The following is a 25,409-nucleotide window of genomic DNA, read 5'->3' as shown; positions in this document are numbered from 1 at the left end:
TTCATGATGGGAGGGGGGGTCTACATATCAACATTAAGGATATTTAATTAAATTAAGGATACTGGAAGAAGTTGATCCCAACCCTATGGATGACTTTGAGACATTCTGGACTTCAGTGGAGGAAGTTACTGCAGATGTGGTAGAAACAGCAAGAGAATTAGAATTACAAGGTATGCCTGAATTTCTGCATGGTCACTCTTGAATGGCCAAGGAGCTGCTTTTCATAGATCTTTTCATAGATCTTGTGAACATTTTGAAATGACAATGGAGAATTCAGAATATTCCATAAACTTAGTTGATAAAGCTGTGTCAGGGTTTTAGAGGATTTACTCCAATTTTGAAAGAAAGTTCTACTGTGGGTAAAATGCTGTCAAACCACATTACATGCTATGGAGAAATCTTCTGTGAAAGGCAGAGTCAATCAATGCCACAGACTCCATTGCTATCTTATTTTAAGACACTGCCATAGCCACCTCAGCCTTCGGTGGGCACCACCCTGACCAGTTAGCAGCTGTGTCAACATGGAGGCAAGACCCCTCCCTAGCAAAAAGGCATACGGGATTGTTAGCATTTTTTAGCAATAATGTATTTTTAAGCCAGGCTCGGTGGCTCAGCCTGTAATCCCGCGCCTTTAGGAGGCTGAGGTGAGTGGATTGCCTGAGCCCGCGGGTTCGAGACCCGCTCGGGCAACTTGGCGAGACCTCATCTCTACATAAATCAAAAATTAGCCGGGCGTGGTAGCGCGCGCTTGTAGTTCCAGCTACTTTGAAGGCTGAGGCTGAAGGATCGCCGGAGCCCAGCACGTCGAGGCTGTGGTGGCCAGGAGCGGCCACTGCACTCCAGTCTGGGCGACAGAGTGAGACTCCAACTCAAAAAAAAAAAAAAAAAGAAAAAGAAAAAAAAATGTATTTTTAAATTAAAGTATGTACATTCATTGTTTAGACACATTTCTGTTGTACACTTAATAGACTATAGTGTAAACATAATTTTTATATGCACTGGGAAACCAATAAATTCCTGTGACTTGCTTCCTTGTGATACTTATTTTATTCTGGAATGGAACCCACAGCCTCTCTGAGGTATGCTTGTGCTTTCAAATGTATTTCACATGCGCGTACGGCCAAATTCTAACAATTGTTGACTCTAAGAGGTTCATAAGCAGGTGGTCATCGTATTATTCTTTGAGCATCTTGGCATATTTTTAAATTTCTTAGGGAGATCGGGGGAAGTGTGAGAATTTTCTAGCCTTATGCATAAAATAACACATCATTAAGCGGAATTAAAAGCTGTAACTTCAATACCTTCCAAGAGATTTTAGAAAATAATTTTAGATTTTAACTTTTAATGGTGGTAGTTTGAGGTGAGGACCCGAGGGGTAAGGGAAGTTGCAAGTGTGAGATGGCTAGCGTCATTGAAAATAAAGAATTGCGTGTTGGGGACCCCGTGAAGAACCAAGCATCAGGATTTTAGTATAGGCTGTTGTGAAGAAAAAGATCAGGATGAGTTGGACTATTCTGAACTTTCTAGCTTTAAAAATCAGATACCTGCTCATTGCAATTGATTAGCGATGGGTTAACTGACCTTCAGTGGACTGTGAGAAGGCAAGTCGTTACATCTTTCTTATAAGCAGCTTCATCGTTGATTGATGCTGGGAATGGTGTATTCTTGAATGGTGTATTCTTGTCAATCAGGGAATCCAGTGCTGTTTTAGAGACGGAGTGGAGAAACTCAGTGGTCAGTGAATAGATCTACTGATAGTAGTTAAATTCATGACAAGAGAGGTTGTATTATCTTTAGGTTGTATGATAATGAGACAAGAGCAGGAATAATGGGATCAGAAATTTCTTTGATGTTTTTCACCTTGACAGTGCCAGTTTGTAGGGGGAAATCATTTCTATTGTTTTGCTGTTGTAATCTTTCAGAGTTCTAAAAATATTTTTTAAAGATCAAATAAAGGTTTAATTTTTATGTGAATCAGACTGTAGACATTCCTAAATTCATTTTATTCAAAGAATAGAAGTTAATAGAACATACATGGTGGGTGAAAGAAATGAGTTTCTTGAATAGAAACCAGGTTTTAAGTCGTTGGCAAGTCATAGTTTTGGCAGAGTTCAGTTTCTGTACTACCTGGAGTAAATTGTGGTAGTCCACACATATTTGGAAGCATTTAATGAGAGTTTGCTTGTGGAATGGTCAAGTAGGAATGACAACCTCAGTGGTTACAATGACCAGCTACTTCTAGGGTAATATCATGTTTTCACGTGGTTAAAATCTGGACATTTCCATACTAGTTATTATCTCTGAGGAGGGACCAAGTTTAGGAAGATACCCTTCAAATCTATTTTTGCATCTCAGCGACATCAAAGATGTCCACCTCTTCCATACAAATGTCAATGATATGAGGATGTACTTCTTAAAAATTAGTCCTCTTTACAGTGACTTAAATTTGCGGCTTATTTGGCATCTGAATGTTCGATTGCTTCAAACATGTTTTATTTATTGCCAACTGCTAGAAACAAACATTTACAGTGACCTACTTATGCCAGATGGTATGAAAAGACCTCGTATGTGGAATGAATGTTTAGAATCACAATGTAGAGCTCAGGGTCCAGCTTCCATGCCGAACCTGCCCGAGTCTAGTTGTGCAACTGTGTGTTCTTTGTTGAACATGGAAACATATGTACCCCATGGTCAGACACAGGGGTTACAAGAGAAGACAAAATATCTAAGCGTTCAAGACTTTCCTTTTGCAAGTGCTGAGAGAGCAGAAGAGTTCACAAACACCTGAGTTAAATGAAGAAGCAGGTTTTCTGGTATTCTGGAAAGCCAGAAGTGGATGTAAACAGAAGAAGAGAGTATGTTTCTAGTACGTGCTCTAACACAGATCAAGATGGCAGAGTAGGGTTGGGTTTGGTGGCTCGCCTGTCATCCCAGCACTTTGGGAGGCCAAGGCGAGTAGATTGCCTGAGCCTGCAGGTTTGAGACCAGCCCGGGCAACTCAGTGAGACCTTGTCTCTACAATAAAAAAAAATTAACCAGTCGTGGTAGTACACACCTGTAGTTCCGGCTACTTGGAAGAATGAGCCTGAAGGATGGCCCAGCAGGTAGACGCTGGGGTGGCCATGAGCATGCCACTGCCCTCCATCCAGCCTGGGGGACAGAGGGAGACTCCAACTCCAAAAAAAAAAATGACATAATAACACGCAAACCCACTGCTATTGTTTGCAACTGTGAAACTCCTATGAAAGTTAAAAAATAAACAAACTCTTAAGATTAAGTTCTCTAATATAGATTCTATAGAAAAAAATAAACTTGTTGTGGATTAGGAAGAAAAAAAAGGACAAATAGTTGACAAGAAGGCACCATATCTTGGAAAAACCTTTCTTTCCTTCAATTGTTGGTCAACCCTGGGGCAAAACTGAGTTAGAGTGAGTGACACAAGCACTCTTTGGATTCTCTTAGAGGTGCCAGAAGTTGTTTCAGCCGTTTTCTTTGGGCAGGATAAATGGAAACAGAATGGATCCTTGGAGAAAAAAGATGATTTAACTGAAGATAAGACTCTCTGGGCTGATACAGTCAGTAACACACTCAAACTCTAAGCCTTAGCACTTGAAACACACACCCCTACGTACACACCCACCCACACCATTCTGAAGGGCCAAATAGATACACTTTTAGCTTTTGTTTAAAAAAAATGTTTTTAATTCGCATAATGGAGACATAAATAGGAAAGTGTGAGCTCATTGAGGTGGAAAGCATCCTAATGACATGACTGAAAGTACTTAAAAGAAAAACCTCAGTACTTTTGTCACAGAACTTTGGATGAAGAAAAATATTTCTTGGTTTCCACCTCACAGAAGCCAGTGAGAAACTGGGAAAATGGATGTGCGGCCTGCCAGTTCCACATGGCAGGAAAAGGACAAGTAGGTGGACAGATGGATGTGGAAGGAATGGGCAGCGGAACTGTCCTCAGTGGTGGGAAATGAATGCAGGACTCAATTAGGGGAGCTGGGACATTGAGTTCTGCTGAGAAACCCGCCCTTGAATTTCCACAGAGTCTCCTCTGTCTTGACTCTAAGAGTATTACTGGGGTGAGAGCTAGCACTGTGATGAAAATCCAGTTTTATCCTTTCAGAAGTCATGCCAGAATCATTGTAACGCTTCACACTGGTTATTCCCTAAGCTGAGTCCATAAACCACACAAATAGATTCGAAGTCTAAAGAAACAATGGCTATAAAACATGGTACTGAAGGTCTTGGCCTCTTACTTATGCAATGTCTTTGTGGGGGAAGGAGAGCTGAGTTGACTGGTGGGGAGTCAGCCCGAGATGAGTGATGGTCCTCCCTCCCTCCCTGTTGCTTGAGGCCACGGGTCCTCGGGGCCAGAGCCTCCCCATGTGAGGCTGAACCAGGGCAGTGGCCTTCACCCTTTCTGGAGGAGCTTCTGGACAGTGACTGAGCAAGACAGGCCCAGAGCTACAGACATCTGCCTTCTCTGTGAGCAGTGAGCCCCACTGGGGTGTGCTGATTGCCTTACTGGAGTTTGGCTTCCTTCAGGTGGGACAAGCCATTAACACCAGGCACCTCCTCTGCCATCTGCATTTCCCTTCAGTGTCCCACTCAAGCGCTCCTTTGGTATAATCTAAGAAACATTTAATTGAGTGTTAGTGAGTCTGGTTGTCCCTCACGGCACTAGCATGGCTGTCCTCGCTACCCACCCTTGCCAGACCGTACCTGTGTCAACAGAAGAAGGTATCACTGAACGCGTCACTGCGTCTCGGTGTTGGGTGCTGGAACTCTTAAGTGTTCGCTGGTCTCGTTCCAGCAGCCTCTGCCAGGTTGACTTCGTGCAGGGGCCCTCTCTCCTGGAGTCGAGAAAGATCAGTAAAGACAGGGGTATAGTCCAAAGAGGAAAACCGCTGTGTGTGAGAGAAAACACGTCTGCATGTCTCTGGGTTCCTGCCAGGGTAGGGGAGAACGGCTCATTTTCCTTGGATTGAGACTGCGGGGCTGGGACATTTGGATAATCAAAATACAGATTCTTAGAACTGGAGGAGTGGCTTCACAGAATGGTTTGTGACCCAGACATCACCCGTCCTACGGCCTAGTATCTGACTTTATCCAGGTCAGTGTCTTCTGGGGACCCAAGAGGTTGATAGCTTCAGGTGTTCACTGTCCTGCCCTGACCTGTGTCATAGACTCTTCTTTCTTCTCCCCAGCCTTGCCTCTCAGATGTTTTCTTCATTTTATTGGCAATGAAAAGGCCTTTATTGTGACATGGGATATCAAATCACCATATTTTAGACCTCCGGGACCCACTAAAGCAATATACTTATTCATAATTAGACTCCTGTTTTTACATGGGATAGGCATTGAAAATAATTCCAGAGCAGCTTGGGTTGGAAACATGTTAAGCTTCTTCCAATATGGGCAAAGTGTCAAGATTTGATGGATGTTGTTTTTGAAGAGGACGGTTCTGAACATCTTTCTGTTTTAAGAAATTGGGGCCGGGCTCAGTGGCTCAGCCCGTAATCCCAGCACTTTGGAAGGCCAAGGTGAGTGGATTGCCTGAAGCCCGTGGGTTCGAGACCAACCCTGGCAACTTGGCGAGACCTGTCTTTGCAATAAATGAAAAAATTAGCCGGGTATGGTAGCACGCGCCTGTAGTTCTGCCTACTTTGAAGGCTGAGGCAGAAGGATCGCTGGGGCGATGGAGTGAGACTGTCACTCAAAAAAAAAAGAAAGGAAAGAAATTAGTTTAAGAGAGTATGGAAGGAACTGATGGTTGATTTAGGCTCTCTACATTATAAGGAACGTTTAAAGGTTTACAACTGGTATTTCTAAGATTTGGTGATCAATGTGGCTTTCTGTGAGCCCTTGAAATTGAGAGTTGCTAAAATGAAGTGAAACCATCTGGTTTACTGAGAAACCAGCCCTCCGTGTAGTTGTGGTGGGAAAACCAACGTGGACCTGTGTTGCAAGACAACAAAGTCCTCCCCATCCTCTGCCTGGGGCCTTCTCCAAGACGATGATCGTGTTTTTCTTTCTCCTTCTTCCATTTTGTCCTCTTCTTTCATCTCCTTTCACGTACATAAGCATTTCTATATAAAATGGAATATTCTACTTTAGTGTGAGACTGCGCTTTGATCCAATGAGGCTGCCGCTGTGTGCACAGTAGGCACACATCTGGTTTGAAGGCATTGTTTCAGCCCCAGTCTGTGAGCTTGATAAATAAGTTAGCCTTCCTCTTCTGGTCTTCATCAGCTCAGTCACTTACTATGGTCTTAATGGATCTGAAGGTGCCCGATGGCCCGTTCAACTCCGGTGAGCAAGGACTTACTGCCACTGAGAATATTTAAAGTATGTCTTTGGCTCTGAAGAAAATTCTAAAATTCAGAGAGAAGAATTCCAAATGTTTTGAACAAAGACAGCAGTGCCTCCCAGGTCAGCACTTTGCAGAGGGCTGGATTAGCATGTGCAAGCTCTGAGGGTGTTGTCAGGAAGTCATCTTCACATTCTGTGGCTTTGGGGCAAGCCTCTTAGTAAGGCAGTGCATGTGAACAAAATTGATAGCTGATTTGACCTTGAAAACAATCAGGAGAGACAGGAAAAGTAGGTATTCTTGTCTTGCATTTACTTCTGTGAGACTCAAGGCTCAGGGAGGTTGGGATTAGCTCATAAAGGTGTTTCCATGCCTGTAGCTCTTTCCATTTTAGCAAACTCACTGTATCTTGGGCCCTCAGTTTTTTTATTTTTCAAAGAACGAGATTGGCTAAGAAGACTGCCCAGGTGTGTCTTTGAACCCTGCAATCCTCTGTAATGATCTTGACATATTTCCTCTTTTCTGCAGTCTTAGATCTCAGTGATGCTAATGTGTGCATAGGATAGAGTAACATTCAACACACTGAGGGAGTGAATACCTGTATACTGACTCGTGGGCTTAAACAAAATACAGCGAATATCTGCACTGACCTCTCAAATCCCACCTCACTTGAGTGACTCCTCTCAAGTGTCAGTTCTTCCAAAAAACTTTCTATTATATCAGCCACGTTGCTCTTTCTACTCTGAACTCTTCTTGCATTTATAATCTAATCAGATAATTTCAAATTTATGTATTTTAAAGTTGCTTTTGTGCTTTTTCCCCTCTCCTCTCCATCTAGTACTTTTCATGAGGGCAGGGCCACTCGTGAACTGAACTTGGCTCCAGGCATAGGTGCCTCCTCGGTATACGTTCATGTGAGTCAGGTTAGGCAAGGTGGTGTTTCAGGAAAGAGTCACATGACAAAAGCTTGCATTTTGTGTGCACTAGATGACTACCAGGCGAGAGGAGGGCTCTGCTCTGTGTGTTTCTTGGGGTCTTGGCTACATGGGAGTTCCCATGTTACTCCCATGCTGTTCAACACACATGGCCACCTTCGTCTCTGCAGCAGGGGAGGGAGATGCTGCAGGTGACATGCTTCCCCACGGTCTCGTGTGCTGCGCGAATCTCATGGCCCTGCCCGTTGGTGCTGTGGACGGAATTATGTCCCCACAAAATCATATGTTGAAGCCCTAACCCCCATGCGACTGCATTTAGAGACAGAGCCTAAGAGGAGATGATTAAAGTTAAATGAGATCCTGAGGGCGGGGCTCTGATGGGACGGGATTAGTGTCCTTAGTAGAAGGGACACCAGAGAGCTTGTGCTCTGTTACTCTCCCCAACACTTTCATAGAGAAGAGGCCACGTGAGCCTCAGTTGAAAGGCAGCCACCTGAAAGCCAGCAAGAGGGATCCCACCAGCATGCCAGTACAGGCGCCTCATCTTGGGCCTCCGTCCTCTAGGACTGTGGAGAAATAGACATCTATTGTTCGAGCCATGCAGTCTGTGGTATTTTGGTATTGCAGCCCGAGCTAGGACAGTCAGGGGGCTGAGGGATGTGCGGAGACAAGAGGCTCTTTGGTGAGCAATGAAATTCTAGCCACAAGTGTCAGTCTGTGGAGAAGACAGGCGTGGTGCCCTGCTCCCAGGGGCCTACGTGAACCTGTAAGCAGTATGTGTGGCTTTCAGTTTTTCTCCATGACTTGTAACCAAACCACAGCTAATTGTTAGTTTTGAGTTCTGTGTGCTTGGATGAGATGCAGAAAACACTGGAAGCTTACTTAAATGAGGCATGCGTTACCATTGTGTAAAGTGCTGTGAGGCCCCAAATGTTTTCTGTTCCTTTCATTATCTCTTTATAGACAACCGTGAAGCTTAGTGGAGAAAATTCATCTCCATAGAGTTGTAGGTATAAGCGTTGGAGAAAATGGGCATTTATGGTCATCATTTTAGGAATGATTTGGTTGCTGTGGTAACAGCAACCACGCCTATACGCCCATCTTTATTTCCTGTTTCAACATGAGTCTTTCTTTTTAGACACGTCTCTGGTCATGGAACTGAAAGCAAATTTGGTCTACTCACCATCTAGTGCGAGGATTTATGATGTGAGCTGTGTTGTTTTGCCCCAAGGAGAGGCTAACGGGAATTATGATGTCAGAATATAATCATGACAATGCTGTACTTAATTTTTCTTTTTGCAACTTAAGAAGAGCAACACACACACATCCCAGCCCGGGAGACTTGGCTGCCAAAATGTCCAGATCATTGTAGAGGTGGAGAAAACAGGCAGCCCAAATAGGATCGTTTCTTTAGAAAAGATGTCAAGTGGAATCGTAAGTTTCACGATTGAGGTTTTTTGGGTTTTCTTTTTTACCCCCTTTGTATGTTACTTTAAAAACCATTTTTGCGTTAGTGTAACTTTTAAAATACCGTTTCATAAACTAAAGTAGTTGTCTGGAATTCCTTGAAGCCCATGGTTTGGCTTCAGCAGGTTTTAAACAAATACATTGTCAGAAATCGATGTGGATACATTTCCAGCAGTTAATGCTCTAGTCACAGTAGATACTTTGTAAAATCAATAGCCTGAAATATCAGAGGATTATGGTTGTATCAGATACCCCAAATGCCTAACACTGCTTTAATTACTCTAATAAAAGAAAGCTGGGTGGACTTTAAAAAAAAAAAACTTGCCTATAAAGAATGTTCTGCTTGAGCCAAAGCAATTTTTTTTACAAGTTCTTTTAGAAAATCTGGAAGTATTTAAGTGTTTTCCTTTTCTTATGAGACAATGCCTGTTACCCAGCCAGTGTTCCTTTGTACAGTTTTGTTCAAGACAATGTCTCTTAGAACAAGGTGATCACATTGGTTGTCTGAGGAATGGGTCACCTGAGACCCAGTTCCCACCACTACACAATATGTCCATGTCATAAACATGCACTTGTACTCCCTGAATTTAAAATAAAAAAAGTAATAGGCTAAAACATTATTAAGAAATAGAGACTCTAGAAATAAAACCCAAAGATGTTGAGTATAATGTTCCAAAATTGTGTAGTGTTTATCTTTCCTTAAGAAAGCTACATAGCCGGGCTCGGTGGCTGTATGTATGTATGTATGTAGCCTGTAATCCCACGCCTTTGGGAGGCCGAGGTAAGTGGATTGCCTGAGCCTGCGGGTTCGAGACCCACCTGGGCAGTGAGACCTCATCGCTACAATAAATCAAAAATCAGCTGGGTGTGGTAGTGCGCGCCTATAATTCCGGCTCCTCAGAATGCTGAGGCGGAAGGATCGCCAGAACCCAGAGGTCAAGGCTGCGGTGGCCGGGAGCGGCCACAGCACGCCAGTCTGGGCGACAGAGTGAAACTCCAACTCAAAAAAAAAAAAAAAAAAAAAGAAAGCTACACTGTTACAGAAGCCTAAATGCCTATTATATAAATAAATAAAGGAATTTACTATGTAAAATAAAAAATCCAGACTGGGCATGATAGCTGATGCCTGTAATCCCAGCAGTTTGGGCAGCTAAGGCAGGAGGACTGCTTGAGCCCAGAAGTTTGAGACCAGACTGGGCAGCATAGTGAGACCTCATTTCTACAAGAAAACAAAGAATTAGCCAGGTATGGTACCACGTGCTTGTAGTCTCAGCTACTTGGGAGGCTGAGGCAGAAGAATCTCCTGAACCTAGGAGCTTGAGACTGCAGTGAGCCATGATCGTGCCACTACACTCCAACCTGGGTGACACAGTGAGACCCCAACTCAAAAAAAAGAGCAAGGTGATCAAATATATTGCTCTGGTTGTATTCATGATAGGGTTTTGGAGCTTTTTTCTTACTGGCACACAGAAATACACTTTTTTTTTTGAGTCAGAGTCTCACTCCTGTCGCCCAGGCTGGATTGCAGTGGCACACTCATGGCCACCACAGCCTCAACCTGCTGGGTTCAGGTGATCCTTCTGCTTCAGCCTTCCAAGTAGCTGTAACTACAGATGCACGCCACCATGCCCGACTAGTTTTTGTGATTTATTATAGAGACGAGGTCTCGCCAAGTTGCCCGGGCTGTTCTTGAACCCATAGGCTCAGACAATCCTCTCACCTCCACCTCCCAAAGTGTTGGAATTACAGGCATGAACCACCACGCCCGGCCAGACATACACACCTTTAATGTTCCAGGACATGGAAGAGCTCTCATGATGTTGTCAGTTTAATTGGGAGCTGCAGCTGATCCAGAGGCTAAAAGAACACCAGTTTGCTCGGAATGTAGGTAGGAGTCACTTTTCCAGAATGGAGATGTGCTTATATACTAGTGAAAAGATCGATGACAGGAACAGAGACAGAAGTTCAGATTAATGCAAACCATCACATACAGTCGATGCATTCTCCATAAGGGACTTCCTTCTGGTTCTTTTTTTTTTTGAGTTGGAGTTCTCACTCCTTTGCCCAGGCTGGGGTGCAGTGGCACGCATGCTCACAACCACCCATGTCGACCTTCTGGGCTCCAGCAATCCTTCCGCCTCAGCCTTCCAAGTAGCCAGAACTACAGATGTGCCCTACCATGCCCAACTATTTTTTATTTTACTGTAGAGATGAGGTCTTGCCAAGTTGCCTGGGCTGGTCTTGAACCTGCAGGCTCAGACAATCCACTCACCTCAGCCTCCCAAAGTGCTAAGACTATAGACTGAGCCACTGAGCCCAGCCTCCTTCTGGTTCAAGGTTTCCAAATTTGGAATTCCCAGTCCTCAGCCAGATACATAGTACTGAGAGTACTATGTGTGCGGGAATATCCCATGGTTTTGTGCCAGAGTCACAGGTTTTCTGCTATCTAGTCTTGGTGTTCTTTCTACTCCTTCACCCTGGCTCTTCTAGGGTTGGGAGATATACAAGAAACCATTGCCGTCTAAACCTCAAAGGACAGATAGAGACCCACCCTCGTTAGGGAGTCCTGGGCTCTTGGGTGTTTTGTGATTGGGCTGTGGATCCTTGGGGCGGGGGCAGGGCTGCACTGAAGTTGCTTTATGGTCCTGGTCTTTGGCACCCAGGCATGGCACTGTGACAAGAAGGATCTTTATGTTTCCAAGGTGTTACTGTCTATGGCTTGAACGCTAGTATTCATGGGTACATTCTTGTAATTCATTGATACCATTTTATGTGTCTTGAGCAGAATGAAATTGAAATCCATGCTGTTGTATCCCTTCCACAGCATTTATGCACTTTTGAGAAAACCTGAATGTTTTTAGCAATATCTTGAAAATATCTTGTTTTTCTTTTATTTCTCTATCTAACTTAAATGTTTCTTTTTATACATCTCTTCACTGTAAGTTGAATCAGGGATATTGTATACCAAGCGACTATTAGATGAATCGTTCCTTTTTTTCAAATACCTAGCTTTTTAAAGGAGGGGACCAGGCCCTGATCTTGAGAGCTCAGTGGGCGTTGGCATTGGCTGTGTCACATGGAGTCTGGCTCACTTGTGCTGTCTCAGTCCTTCCAAGACCTCTGTGAAAAGGGATGTTTTTAGTTCCATTTTGTAGAGGAGGAAACAGGCAGAGAGAGGTTGAGTGTGTCACCTATGGTCATGCAAGTGGTCTTTGGTAGCGAGCACATGAACCGTGTTTGTCTGTTTCAGAAGCTGTGTTCTTGCCATTCCTCAGTGATGGGTCTTCCTCACATTACTTTTCCCTGGGCCCGTGGGGTGGGTGATGGTAGAAAGGCCATTTTCCATCCATGATGCGCTGATGCTGATGGACGCGTTGACATCTGGGCATTTGCTGTGTATTGGGTGTTTTTACTATGGCTGGATGGCATGCGTTGAGATGAGAGAGCATTTGTGCTGGACTTAAACACTCCTTCCTGCCATGTGTTTGAGGAATAGTGTGCCCAGTGATCCTTTACTCATCCAGTTCACCTTCTTGTCCTCCAATTATTTCTGGTCATACTTATTTTCACTGTAGGGTCTTCCCTTTTTCCCCCCATGAGTGATCAACTTTATCCTGATCATTCTTTTTTAAGTTTGAGGGGAAAATACTAGGTACAGAAAATGCTACCTTTATAAAAACACTTCATCTCTTCCTCCTCTTCTCCCTCCTCCTCGATGCCAGTTATTTTATTGGAAGCAATACAGACTTTTTTGCTTTGGGGAAATGAACCATGAGCTTTCTTCTCTCTGTTTCCTGGTTGATTTTTCTGTCCGACTACAAATTGGATCCCCGGTTTGGAAGACCATCCACGCCTCGTTTCCATCCTCTACACCCACTCTTGGTTCCCTCGTGTCAGGCCTGCCTTTCCATCTTCACCCGCCCTCTACCCCCTGGTTCCTCTCCTGGTGGTGGCTGAGCCTGAGTTTAGCAATGGCTAGTCCATCTCTTTGGAATCTTTCTCCCCAGTGGGGCCACTGAGTCACTCCTTGTTTCCTTTCTTGCCTAAACACAGTCCCGCTTATTCTTGCACGAGTGACAGTGAATCAGACTTCTATTTTATTTCCTGCTTTCCTTCAGTGCAATCTCTAGGAGTATTTTTAAAACTCTGTATTATTTTAACTTTCCAAATTTTGTTTTATTTGCTCCTTTGGCTCGGTGCCTGATTCCCTTTTGAGAAAATGTCCTTTATTCAAACTGAAAGTATTTTGTACTTCATTGTATAATAGTTCCTGATAGCATCATGAAATGAGTTCTGTACAGACGATAGAGATAATTCATAAGAGTATTTTTGTAATCTCGTTTTATTTTTCATTTTTTTTGAGTTAGAGTCTCACTGTCGCCCAGACTGGAGTGCAGTGGCCACTCCCAGCCACCGCAGCCTCGACCTGCTGGGCTCCAGCGATCCTTCCGCCTCAGCCTTCCTAGTAGCCGGAATTACAGGCGCTACCATGCCCGGCTGATTTTTTGATTTATTGTAGAGATGAGGTCTCACTGCCCAGGCAGGTCTCGAACCCATGGGCTCAGGCAGTCCACTCACCTCAGCCTCCCAAAGTGCGGGATTACAGGCTGAGCCACCGAGCCCGGCATCTTGTTTTAAATTATCTTAAATAGTAAGATTAAATGGTAGGTCCCTGACATTGTGGCTGTCTTTGTAGAGTGGCCCTTTTAGTAGTTAAGTATCTGAACGTTTCTAATACATATATCCTGAGAGCTCACCAAATGGCCAGCACTGTAACGTGGGGTGTAGGTTTCACCCACACAGGACACCAGCTGAAGAAGATGCTTGGGCCTGGAATCCAGCCCTTGCTCTACTCACCAAACTCTTCATGACAATTAAGTTCTCCAACTTGCCACCGTGTGCTTATGTTGGCAACACTGTGCAAATAACTGTATTTGAACACCCTCCAGACTCACCTGATCTGGCCCTCAATGACTTTTTTAATTTACCTGAAGATAAAGGAAATAGTAAAAGGAAAACATCTGATGACATTCAGAGCATCAAGGGTAATACAATGATGGCTCTGAGGGCCACTCCAGAAAAAGAGTCCCAAAATTGCTTTGGCTGGTGCACTAGGCACTGGTGTTTGTTCGTAGCTTTCCAAGGGGAGTCCTTCAAAGGTGCCTATAGTGATATGGAGCTCATGGCTCCATACCTCTTGGCTGAATATCACTACAGGCACCTTTGAAGAACTCATTTCTAGAATGAGTTTGTGAACTTAAATGTTGGACCTTATATGTCCTTGACGCTTACGTCCTGATGCAGGACATATCCCAAAGAGTTGTTCTTGCCCAAGCCCTACACAGGGTGGTGCAGCAGTGGCAGCCCTGCTTGGACATGCATTGGTCTCTCTCATTACTAGCTTAGAGAGGTTGGATGATCTGCTGAGCATCTTGCTGCATGTGAGAGAGACTTGGGATTTCCATCTAGGTTAACGATTTCAGTCCAGCACTCTTTATTTTTTAACCTTCGTTTCTAGATCTTTCTTCTCCAGGACCCTGCACAGTGTAGCAAACACTCTTGGAATGAGGCTGCATTGTGGGTATCAGCAATTTTAGCGCATGAAAATTAAATCCTATGAAACCACACTCCAACAGCTATGCCTCCCTCTTCAGTTTATCATTCATCTCTGGAGCAGCTCCAGTGGTGACTTTGTCATTGACAAAAACCGTAAGCTCTGGTTGCCAAATGATTTTGAACTCTCATTCCTCTTATCTGTTTGTAAGAAGATCAAAAATGACTGTGATCACAGTCTGACTTTGAGTATCAGCAAGGTGCTGCCTCAAGACTGAGCTTAGAGCCCGAAGGTATGAGTTCTCAATCAGATCAAGAAATAGATACATATCTTACCTTGGAATTGGTTCATTTTTGAAAACTAGCTCCAAAATGAAAGGTTTTTATATCCTTGCTTATAATAATTTCGTGTTGTAAGGGTTATGACGCAGACATTTGTGGAATAATTGTAATGATCCTTGAATAGAATGATTCTTGGACAACTTTAGCTTCCGAATTGTGATGCCCATACAGATACACAGAGAGGAGGGGTCAGAAGGTTACTTTCATGTGCACCATTTTCCAGGAATCATGGTTGGTGTCCTAGTGAATTGGAGCTGGGCATAGCTCTGTTTATTATTCTTTCTTCTGTCTTATTTGCATAACTCCTGCAAGTGGAGGCTCAGACAGGATGAGTCCTTCCCTGTGTGTGGAGATGAGGGAGCCGAAGATAAGACAGAAGGAGGTGGTTAGGCGTGCACTTGCCCAGATGTGGTGTTGTCACAGACACGAGGGCACCAGCTGGACTTGAGTTTGGCTCTACGTGTACTAATGTGTATTTCCCAAATGAAGGAACATGACCTATCAATATATATTGACCACAGAATCTTAGGACTTGCAGAACTCACAGAAGTCATCGTCCATACCCTCGGCATCCTAGAGAGGTGGTTCTCCAGGCTCTACCCCTAAGGAAGTCAGTATCTTCCATTGCTGAGGAGCATTGAGTGTTTGCAGAGATCTTTGAATTAATGAGTTAAATTATCTCTTCTGTGATTTGTAGCCTTTCATCCTGCTTATACAGCATTATAATCAGATACAACCTTTGAACATTCCAAATCCACAATGCTGAAATCCACAATGCTTTGAAATCTAAAATGTTTTGAGCATCGACATGACACTCAAAGGGAATACTCATGGGGGCATTTCAGATTTGGCATGCTCAACTGGTAAATATTTGCATATATTCCAAAATTTGTAAAATATCCAGAATCTAAAACACCTGGATTCTGAGAGTTTTGGATAAGGGATACTCACCCTGTAACTTTATCATGCAGCAAATGCCATCTTGCTCCACATATCTGAACACTGTCATCCCACCCACATGTAGTCTTGTGATCTCTGTGACCTTCAGTTGATCTTCAGAGGACCTGGTTGCCAGAACCTTCATTTTTCTGCTTGTACCGCCCTAGCTGGGTCCTGCATTTGCTGAATCACAGCATGGCGGCTGTGTGGGGTTTACAGTGACCCTTCATCTGTGACCCAAGGTTGTGTGAGTTTCTTGAGGACCTATAACACGTTGCTTGTTTAATGAGCTAGATTTTTGTTTTGAGCTTGACATAGCTAAATATTGGGCTGCACATTGAGCACATTTTCCCTGGGTTGCTTAAGATGTATCCTGAAATGACCGACAGGCTTTCTATGAAAATGTGGTAGATGGCTCACATAGGAGAAATTGCATTTGTGCTTTTAACTTGTACAAAAGTCACCTCAGTCTGTGCATAAAACATGGAGGTAGACAAAGTGATTCTCTATCTACATGATCACATCTTGCCTAGAGGCAGACCCTTCCAATCTTTGAGAAGGACTTTCTGAATGCTTTCCTCGTTCTGGTCCATGTGTTTCTTTCTCTACAGAATGGCCTTTTGGTGTGGGAGAGAGCAGATCCCTCTTCCACCTTCTTTTCTTTTAGGTATTTTCTATGCCACGTGAGACCTGGGGATATTCAGTGGCCTCTTGGGTAAAAGCCCTGAGTTTGGCCACAAAGGTCTCTCTGGGGGAGTTTCTGGCTGCACACTAAGTCTCTCCATAGCTAGATGACTAAAGGGCGTATGTGAAACTTTGAGCCTTGTCATAATGGTGACTTCATTCCTCATACTCGCCCTTACACTGTGCAGACCCAGTTTTGAGACACACGCCGTGCTGTGGTCCCACCTACGCTACCATGTATTCCATCGATTTGGATGGCTTGTGCTGCTCTTGGCCGTGAACCTGCAAAAACAAAGCCTTGGGATAAGCGGCCCAAATCACGTAATGAAAACCTTGTACCTTTCTGAAGGCATGGTTGAGGAAAGTGATTTATTTTTGCCCTACCAAATAAAACATTCTAGGAATCCAAAGTGAAAATTGGATTTTAACTGCTACTAACATTTTGAGCATATAAAATCAGCAAGTGTTGAGTGTTTTGCTCGATGAAGAGAAGAGCCCAAAGAGTCTGGTACAGGAATGCTCCACATCTGATGGGAACCGGTGTCTCATGTCAATTTAACTGATTTCCAAAGCTGGAAAGAAACAGGAAGCTTTGGCAGCCAGGTTGCAATGGTGGTGATCCCTGTGTTTTTTTGTTTGTTTTTGTTTTTGAATGAAAAGTTGGGGTGAGCTGCATTATTTTATTTTTATTTTTAAATTTATTATTTAATTATTTATTTTAAAGATGCAGGGTACAATTCAGGAATAGGTAAATAAGTGGTCAGTTTACAGGTAAACTTTGGGCTTCCCTTTGGCCCCCACTGTGCCTGGTTTAGGGTCAGATACCCTTACTGATGTTTTGTGCCTCTCCTGGCAGTTTCCAGCTACTGCCAATCCCTTTCTTATAGTATTATGATAAATGTTTAGGGTGTGCTTATGCATGGGAACATAGGGTACTCAGTTTTTTGTTTCTGTGGTAGATCACCGAGTATTTAGACATGAACTCCATCTAAGTTGCTGTGAAGTCCATAATTTTATCCTTCTTTATGGCTGTGTAGTAGTCCATTGACCTCTGTGTTTTGATCATTTTGTTCCTAGTCTTTTTTTTGAGTTGAAGTCTCACTCTGCCGCCCAGACTGGAGTGCAGTGGCATACTCCCGGCCACTGCAGCCTCGACCTGCTGGGCTCCAGTGATCCTTCTGCCTCAGCCTTCCAAGTAACCAGAACTACAGGCGAGTGCTACCACGCCTGGCTAGTTTTCGATTTATTATAGAGACGAGGTCTCGCCAAGTTGCCTAGGCGGGTCTTGAACCCTCAGGCTCAGGCAATCCACCCGCCTCGACCTCCCAAAGTGCTGGGATTACAGACTGAGCCACTGAGTCCGGCCTTGTTCCTAGTCTTATGCCTGGGTCATTGTGCCCCTTCCTCCTTCTGTCTTTCAAATTTCAGGTTGATGCCTGTGATTCAGCTCAGGGAGTGTGGGAATTACCCAATTCTAGCCCAGAACATTGCCTCTCTTCTCTCAGGTTCTCATTTGTTTTCATGTTGACTCTTTCTGTACCCCTTCCCGTGTGTGTGTGTGTGTGTGTGTGTGTGTGTGTGTGTGTGTGTTCCTCCCTCCTTCCCTCTCTCCTCCCTCCCTCCCTCCATCTCATCACATTGTTCCGTTCATTCTGCCCACCACATCTGAGGCCATGCACCTGTGGCCCTGGTGTGCTTCCAGCCTGGGGGGCTTTTCCCACAGTCAAGGCTGCACCTGGTAAGGAATCTCCCCGAGAGCTGCCTCGACATAGGCTTCCCCAAGTGAGTGCATTGGTATCTGGCATACGACGGTTCCTCAGTAAAGGCTTATCCAGGTGGGTTGTTTTGCAGGAGGGTTTCCTTGTCTCTCTCGAGGAAGACATGCCACGTGTCTGTGAGAGTTACTGCCCAGGTTTCGTGAGACGTGCTGATCCTTGGGCCTTACTAGCTTACACTAGGACTTTTCATCAGTGTCTTCCCCAGAATGATGCATTTTTTTTGGGTTCATCTAAAAAAGGCAGTTATTTTTGTATGTCTGTTCTTGTTTAACTCAAAGTGTCTTGACACAACTTTTATTTCAGGGAAATTCAGCTTAGCCTAGAGAGCCATTTGGGGTTTGGTACTTTTGGAGGGGGAGGGGAGATGTTACACTTAGGCTAACCCATTGGATGGATAGAGCACTTAGGAGCTAGTCCACTCACAGGCCTTCCTCTCCCTGGGGAATCCGGCAGGCAGTGGGAATCGCAAATGGGATACCTGGGGCAGAAACTTTTATTAATGATAATAACAACAGTTCATGATGATGGTAATGATGGCTTAGCACTGAGGGGGCAGGTGTGTTACACAGTGTTATACACGTGTTTCGCCTTTCACATTTCATGGTGCCATGAGGAAAACACTGTTGTGGACCCTCTGTTTTTGGTAAGAAAATTCGCCTAAGAGAATGCATGGAAGAAGTCCAAGAGCCAGATTTCATACTCAGGCCTGGCTAACTCCTGAGTCACATTTTTAATCACTGTCAGACTCTGCTTTGGGAGAGCACATGGCATCCTGCTGAAATCACTAAAAACTATGAAAACTTAGGGCACCAAAGCTATGATGTCACTACAGTGTCATTCACGGTGCTGGGCCCTCTCCGGTTTGGTTTGGTTTTACAATTTGGATACGTAGTCACTTAGTGCCTTCATCAGGGTGGAGGATATCTGGATCCAGTGGCACAGAGACTGTCCCTGGAGGCCCGTCAGGCAGCTGGCATTTACCATCTGCTGCCCTTCCAAAAGTCATCACCTACCTGGACTTTTAATCACCTGCATTGGGACATGGGTGCTAAATTCTGTTGGTTTTCTGGAAGGACTGCAGCTAGCTTGTTCTTTTTTTGTTTTTAAGTGAGAAAGCAAAATTTATTGAGAGAATGTAAAACCTCCCACAGGCGGAGGAGACCGGAAGGGGTTACCCCTAACTTGTTCTTTAGTTTTGTAGGTTGGCTGTTCTTTTGTGCATTTATTTTGCATTTATCGAGCTTTTGCAGTTGTGCTATTGGGAGACAAACAAGATACATGTGCCTTTAACAAAACATATTGGGGCAGTGGAATGGTGTCGAAAGTGCTGGGGGGTGAGGAGGAGGAGGGAGACCACAGGTCAGGAGACGGGGCGACGCAGTGATGGATCTTCACAACTGGGTCCCACGGATGGAGAAGTTTGTCTGGGGAAAGAAAAAAGGAAGGGGCATCCTAGGGAGAGGAAACAGCTTTTTGGAAGGACATGGCTTGTTCAGAAAAATAAAGAGCCCGTTGGCCTTCCCAAAGGGCAGACACAGAGAAGTAGAAGGGAACAAGTGATTGCCTGAGCTGGGGACGGCAAGGACCTTGTAGGTGATGCCAGAGAATGTGCGGTTTTCAGACAGCGGAGGGGCCTTGAGACTGTTTAATTCGTAGAACAGTGAGATCTGTGTTTAGAATGATGGATGACTCTGGATACTGTTTGGGGAGTTTTGTAGACGTCAAGGCAGAGGGAGAGGACCCCCTGGATGCTCTGCATTTGGGCATGACACAAAGATGTGGGGTGCAGACTCAGGCTGCACAGTCAGGAGGGGGAGTCAGGTGAGCCTCCCTGCCCGACCGGTCTTTGGTTGGGCCCACAGAGCAGGGTCTGTTGGCCTAGGTGCTTCACTGCCCCCCAAAGCTGATCTGACTCTGGGGTCCTGTCTCCCAGCCTCCTTCCACCTCCTGTGGTTGACTAGAAGTCTTCCCTGGGCCTTTCGCTGGACAGCCAGTTTTGCTCCAGAACCTCTAGCCCTGCTTCTCTGCCTGCTCGGCTGGTCTGGCCTAGATCTGCTGGCCCCTTCCCAGCTTGACTGACCTCCTGGGGTCAGAAGGCTCGGTTGCCCAGAGCCCTCGTCTCTGCTGGAGCTGACTGGACTCAGCCGATAGTCATTTCTTGGGCGGTCCTCCCCATCCCTGCTCAGGCCTTGGGGTTATGGGAAGACCAGAAGCGTCTTGTCAGTGGGACCTGGGCCACCTTCTCAGGTTTCACACACAGGCCATACCCTTAGAGTTTTCTTTCCTGATGATCCACAGGAGAGATGTAAACAGTTACAACTAAAATTTTAAAAATGTACGTTGATCTTATATATCACGGGGCTTTATTAAGGAGAAAAAAACCCTTTGGAAACAAGTTTTATAAAGTGCTCTGAGCAGTGACACATTTTCCTAAGACTCTAAAAATGTCCAAGCGCTCTTAGCTATAAATGTGCTTGTTCGTTTTTAGTGTTGAACGGATTCTGTCCTGGTTCTTTGTTTCAATGTTTTATGGTCTTTTTTCCCTCTCTAATTGTGTCGATAACAAGGGAGCTGTTTTATAATGTGCCTGTGAAGCACAGCAGAGCTCTGGGACCTAGCACTCTGCCCTCAATTAACCTTCATATTTCACACCTAATTATTACAGTGTGGCAAAGCCCTCCCCGGCCTTTCAAAGCAAGAGGACTGCTGTGGAACCGTGGGTACCTCCTGGGGCTTCCACAAATGCCAGAAATGCCCCAAGAAGCCCGGTAAGTGGATGTTTCAGCCTGCCATCGCCAGTTAACTAGTGTATCTGTTTTCTTTTGATTCCTCTTTTCATGCTGAGGCGACATCAGGTTTTCAAAAAACTCTGACTGAATTCTAGAACATAATGCTAATGATATGCATTTCCAGAAAACTTGCAGGTCTGAAATGTGTTTATATAGATTGTTTTTAAAAAAAAAGCACAGTTATTAATTACCTTCTCCAATTGGATTACTTATGGGGAAAAGAAAGTCTTAAGTGGCAAGGAGCTAAAATATAGACTCTTTTGTCTCCAGGGAAGTGAAAAGGAAGATGTCTTTTAAGGTATGAATGTTGTGAACCCTATAAAAGTGAATGTTTTGAACCCTATAAAAGCCAGTGGAGTTGTTATTTCCTAAATTAAAATTCCTGAAATGAGATGTGCATTAATATCCATAACCTATGTTGAAGTTTTTGTTATACCATAGGTTTTTAAATTTCGTTAAAAGAAAGACTGAAATGGAGAAATGACTGGTTGCTGATTTGTAAAAGAGAAACGTACCATCACTAGGACATAATACCTTTCCCTTTTTCTTAGCAGTACTTTTATGCTATTGCAATTGTTAGGTCGGTGAGCTGAGTTGTGCCACAGATATGTGAAGAATTATACAGAAATTAGATTCAGAAAAATAGTTAACTTAGAAAGTAGATCAGAGAAACAGGGTGATCTACCTCTCTAAGATTGGAGGGGGGAGGGCCAGATGCCTAAGGAACGTTTGTTAGCGAATGCTTGAAGTGGGTGACTTTCCTTTAATGGGGGCAGGTAAGCATTCTTGAGTGTCGCCATGGTGATGGAGTGGTAGTCTGTTTCTCACATTACTGATGGCAGATGGATGGGTGGGTCAGTCACAGGCACATACAGAAGGTGAGCCATTAGCTGGAAGGCAAATTTTTGGAACAAAGATGCTAATCTTGATGTCTTGTGACTCGCCCAGGATTCTGGGAAAGGCATACTGGCTTGTATGGGCTCAAGGAGACCAGAGCAATTCGATTTTGGGCTCTATCTTTTCCACAGTCCTGGGCGACATTAGTTCCTATTAGCATCAACATGCTTTGGTTTATCCTTAAAGTGTCTTACAGAACCTGTTGATTTACACCTTTCCAGTATCCTCTTCCCAACAGCAGTTTGTATTTTAGTTTTTGAATGTAGCCATTCATTCCACTGATTTCTAATCAATACTTTTTAGCAAGACAGAAGTCACTTGTTTGTAGCTAAGCTTTCTTACACTTACTCATCATGTTTTTGCCAAGAGAACAAGCGGTATTTTTCTCCATTATCTTCCTTTGCCTCATATAACTGAAGATTTTTATAATTGTTTATTTTTCATGCTTCAAGAAATTTCTCATTTGCTTCAGTTGGATAATTTTTGTTTTCTCTTAAGTACCTGTTGATTTGATCAATATTCTCAACTGCCTTTTACATCTATCTGTTCAGTCTAGAATTGGCATCTTGGAATGACTGCTTCATATCTCTTTCTTATACTAATTGTTCTTCTACCAGCATAATAATTTGTTTTAAATAATTACCTCTCTAGCTGGGTGTGGTGGCTCAAGTCTGTCATCCCAGCACTTTGGGAGGTGGCGGCGAGAGAATTGCCTGAGCCTGGGTTTCGAGACCAGCCTTGGTGAGACCTCATCTCTACAATAAATTTAAAAATTAGCCAGACGTGATGGCACGTGCCATGTATTTTCAGCTATTTGGAAGGCTGAGGGAAAAGGATCGACTGAGCCCAACTGGTCAAGGCTGCTGTGGCCGTGAGTGTACCACTGCACTCCAGTTTGGGCGACAGTGAGACTCCAACTCAAAAAAAAAAAAAATTGTCTCACATTTAGACTTCCTTGCCTCTCAAACTTACAGGTTCCCTAAATGCCTAAAACTAACTTCATTTATTTTGTTGTTGCTGCTTTTATCTTCTTTAGTGGTCTACTTTCTGGAAACGCCCACTAAAGTTTCTGATAATCAATGAGTTCTTCATTTAGAAAAATAATTCACGTATACAAGGACAGTCAGTACTAAGAGAATACCCTAAGTAGGTGTTCAAAACTGATTCAATAATCATTTGCAATGTGGATTTCCGGGAAGGAGGTTGTGCGTGGTGATCCCTCCTCACTGGAAGATCCATTTGCCTAAAATTATTCTGGCAACCTGGCCAAAGGGATATCTGGGATACTTTGGGTATCATTTAAAGAGCGTGGTATTTGGAGGTAGATAGACCTGAGTTGGACTCCCAGCTCTTTCACTTGCTATGGAGTCTTGGGGGACATTAAACTAGACTCAGTATCTAAAACATAGACAAAACATCACCATCGTTTTTTAATGGCCTGTCCTTCATTGCCCGTGTATATGTATCTGTGGGAATATTGAGGAGAGTGAATATTTTCCATGTTAGGTCTAAGGACAGAGGATGAGAGAAGTTAGGTGCTTTTAATTTTGTATGGAGCTTAAGTTTATGTTCTCTAGTATTTCTTCATCTTCTCTCCTATTTTTCTTTTCCATTCACCCCCTATTTTGTGTGTCTTTTGCTTAGCTTTTCTTGTTTAAACCCCAAAGGAGCAGGGAAGTGACAGACATTGGAGATAAATGGACTCATACATTATTATTATTATTATTATTATTATTATTATTTTAATCTCTAACTTCCACTCCTGGCCTTTTGCCATTTTTACCTAGAAGTGAGTCCTCTGAGGGTAGACTCACTGCTCTATATGGTCCTGTTGGCTCTGTATTTTAATATTTTAATTTTAATCTTGATGATGATTTAAGTAGAACGTGAAGGGGCAAAGTTGCTGTCACTTTTAACCAAACCTTGATGAAAATACATTCATGTGTTGGCTCATGTGATGTATAAAATTGAAGAGATTGATTTCATCTCAGGAAGGGCGATGGAGATTATGAATGAAGCAAGCTGTTAACATCTTGACATTTACTTCGTTTGTGCCGTCTTAAGTGACTCACTCCCAAGAAACACACGCAGGGTCACATTCTTCTTGTGTCATTTAAAAAATTTTCCTTCCCTTGGTTGGTCCTCCTCTCTAAGTCATGTTCAGTTTGGAAAGGAGCAGACTTTCCTTGGCTTTATAGGCTATGGTTTTGTGTTCCATACTTCTTTTTTTTTCACTCAAAGTAGTTCAGTCTTTAGTCTTCAAGTGGCTTTTCTTTAATGTTCGAAGTTTTGCTTTGCCACATCCAGAAAGGCCTTTCACTGTTGATCATTTTTGCTGTGAAAACTTAATTTTAAGTCTGCACATGATTTCATTAAATAGTTTGTAATCTATTAGAAAGGTGCTTAGCATGAACACGTCACTTGTCCTTAAAACATTTTTAGAAGAAAATGAACACAGAGTTCTAAGTCGAGGAGGGACTTAAGAGACCGCCTAGTCTGGCTCCTTGCCTTGAAGTCGATGATTGCCGAAGCTTCTAGTCCAAGTTATTAGCTCTCTCTTTTGCCTTGGAAGAATGCTCAGGGAGTTCCCACAGTCTCTGCAGGCAGCCTGTTCCAGAGTGTTTGCATCACACGCGATGAGCCTGGTGTGGGACCAGGGAGCCAAGTGGGGTGATGCCTGTGTGCCCCCATTTCTCCTCTTCTATCTTTTTATTTTTTGAGTCAGAGTCTCATTCTGTCACCCAGGCTGGAGTGCAGTGGCACAATCATGGCCACCATAGCCTCGACCAGCTGGGCTCAGGTGATCCTTCTGCCTCAGCTTTCCAGGTAGCTGGAACTACAGTCATGCATCCCCACGCCCAGCTAATTTTTTAATTTATTGTAGAGACAAGGTCTCGCCAAGTTTCTCAGGCTGATCTCGAACTCCTGGGCTCAGGAAATCCCCTCGCCCTGGCCTCCCAAAGTGCTGGGATTATAGACGTGAGCCACTGCGCCCAGTCATTTCCTCTCTTTTAAGTCACCATCCCCAGACTCCTCTCGCCTTGGTCTGCCTTTTTTAAGCTTTCAGTAAGATCTGAAGAGGAGAAAATCTGGCAAAGAAAGTAAGTGAAGGAGGAGCGGTACCCCCTCGTAAATATTCACCCTGTGAGTAGGGAGGGCACAATTTTATTTTTCAAATAAAAAGGTTACTTTTTACTTTCAGCTTCCCCTTTTCATTTTAGTGGTTGAACCTGTCATCCTGTTTGGATTATAGCCCATTTTCTGTCCTCTTAATAGAAGGGTCCCTCACCGCAGGGGGTGACAATGGCATCTGACCCTCATTGTCAGGCTCTGTGGGAGGCATTTTTCGAGACTTGTCTCTAAACTCTACAACAACTCTGCCCTGCTCATAGATGGGAATTACCCACATTGAAGAGAATTTTGGTTTGAAACCCAAGTGGCTTGTTTCCCAAGGTCACAGAGCTATTGATAGGGAGAAGATTTGAACCCATGTCCACCGGGTCCCAAAGCTTAGGCTGTATCTGCTCTGCCCGATGGTCTCCTAGGTTTTCCTTTAGAGTCAGAATCTCAGTGAACAGGGTTTGGTCAAGAAGATGGTGACTGCCCTGTTAGTGTTGTTTGTATTTTCTGAGTGGAGAACCAGGCAGCGAACTCCAGCAGCCTAACCTCATGGCCCTCCTTCCCACCTACCTATTCCCCTCAG

General features: G+C 44.0%; 1 protein-coding gene across 1 annotated transcript in view; it reads left to right on the top strand.

Moving 5' to 3' along the window:
- Window positions 1-25,409, top strand: part of LTBP1 (latent transforming growth factor beta binding protein 1) — a gene marked incomplete at its 3' end in the record, with an annotated part of 310,157 nt that overhangs the window by 186,852 nt on the left and 97,896 nt on the right. The window contains exon 7 of the mRNA XM_008051691.2: window positions 20,686-20,788. Within this exon, the coding sequence (XP_008049882.2) occupies window positions 20,686-20,788 (103 nt within the window). The remainder of the gene's footprint in view (window positions 1-20,685; window positions 20,789-25,409) is intronic.

Source organism: Carlito syrichta, unplaced genomic scaffold (assembly GCF_000164805.1).
Source record: "Carlito syrichta isolate Samal-C Ts95f unplaced genomic scaffold, Tarsius_syrichta-2.0.1 Scaffold222157, whole genome shotgun sequence".
In the NCBI taxonomy this organism is placed as follows: Eukaryota; Metazoa; Chordata; class Mammalia; order Primates; family Tarsiidae; genus Carlito; species Carlito syrichta.
The sequence above is the reverse complement of the archived record's forward strand: the minus strand, read 5'-3'. Positions and strand labels throughout refer to the sequence as shown.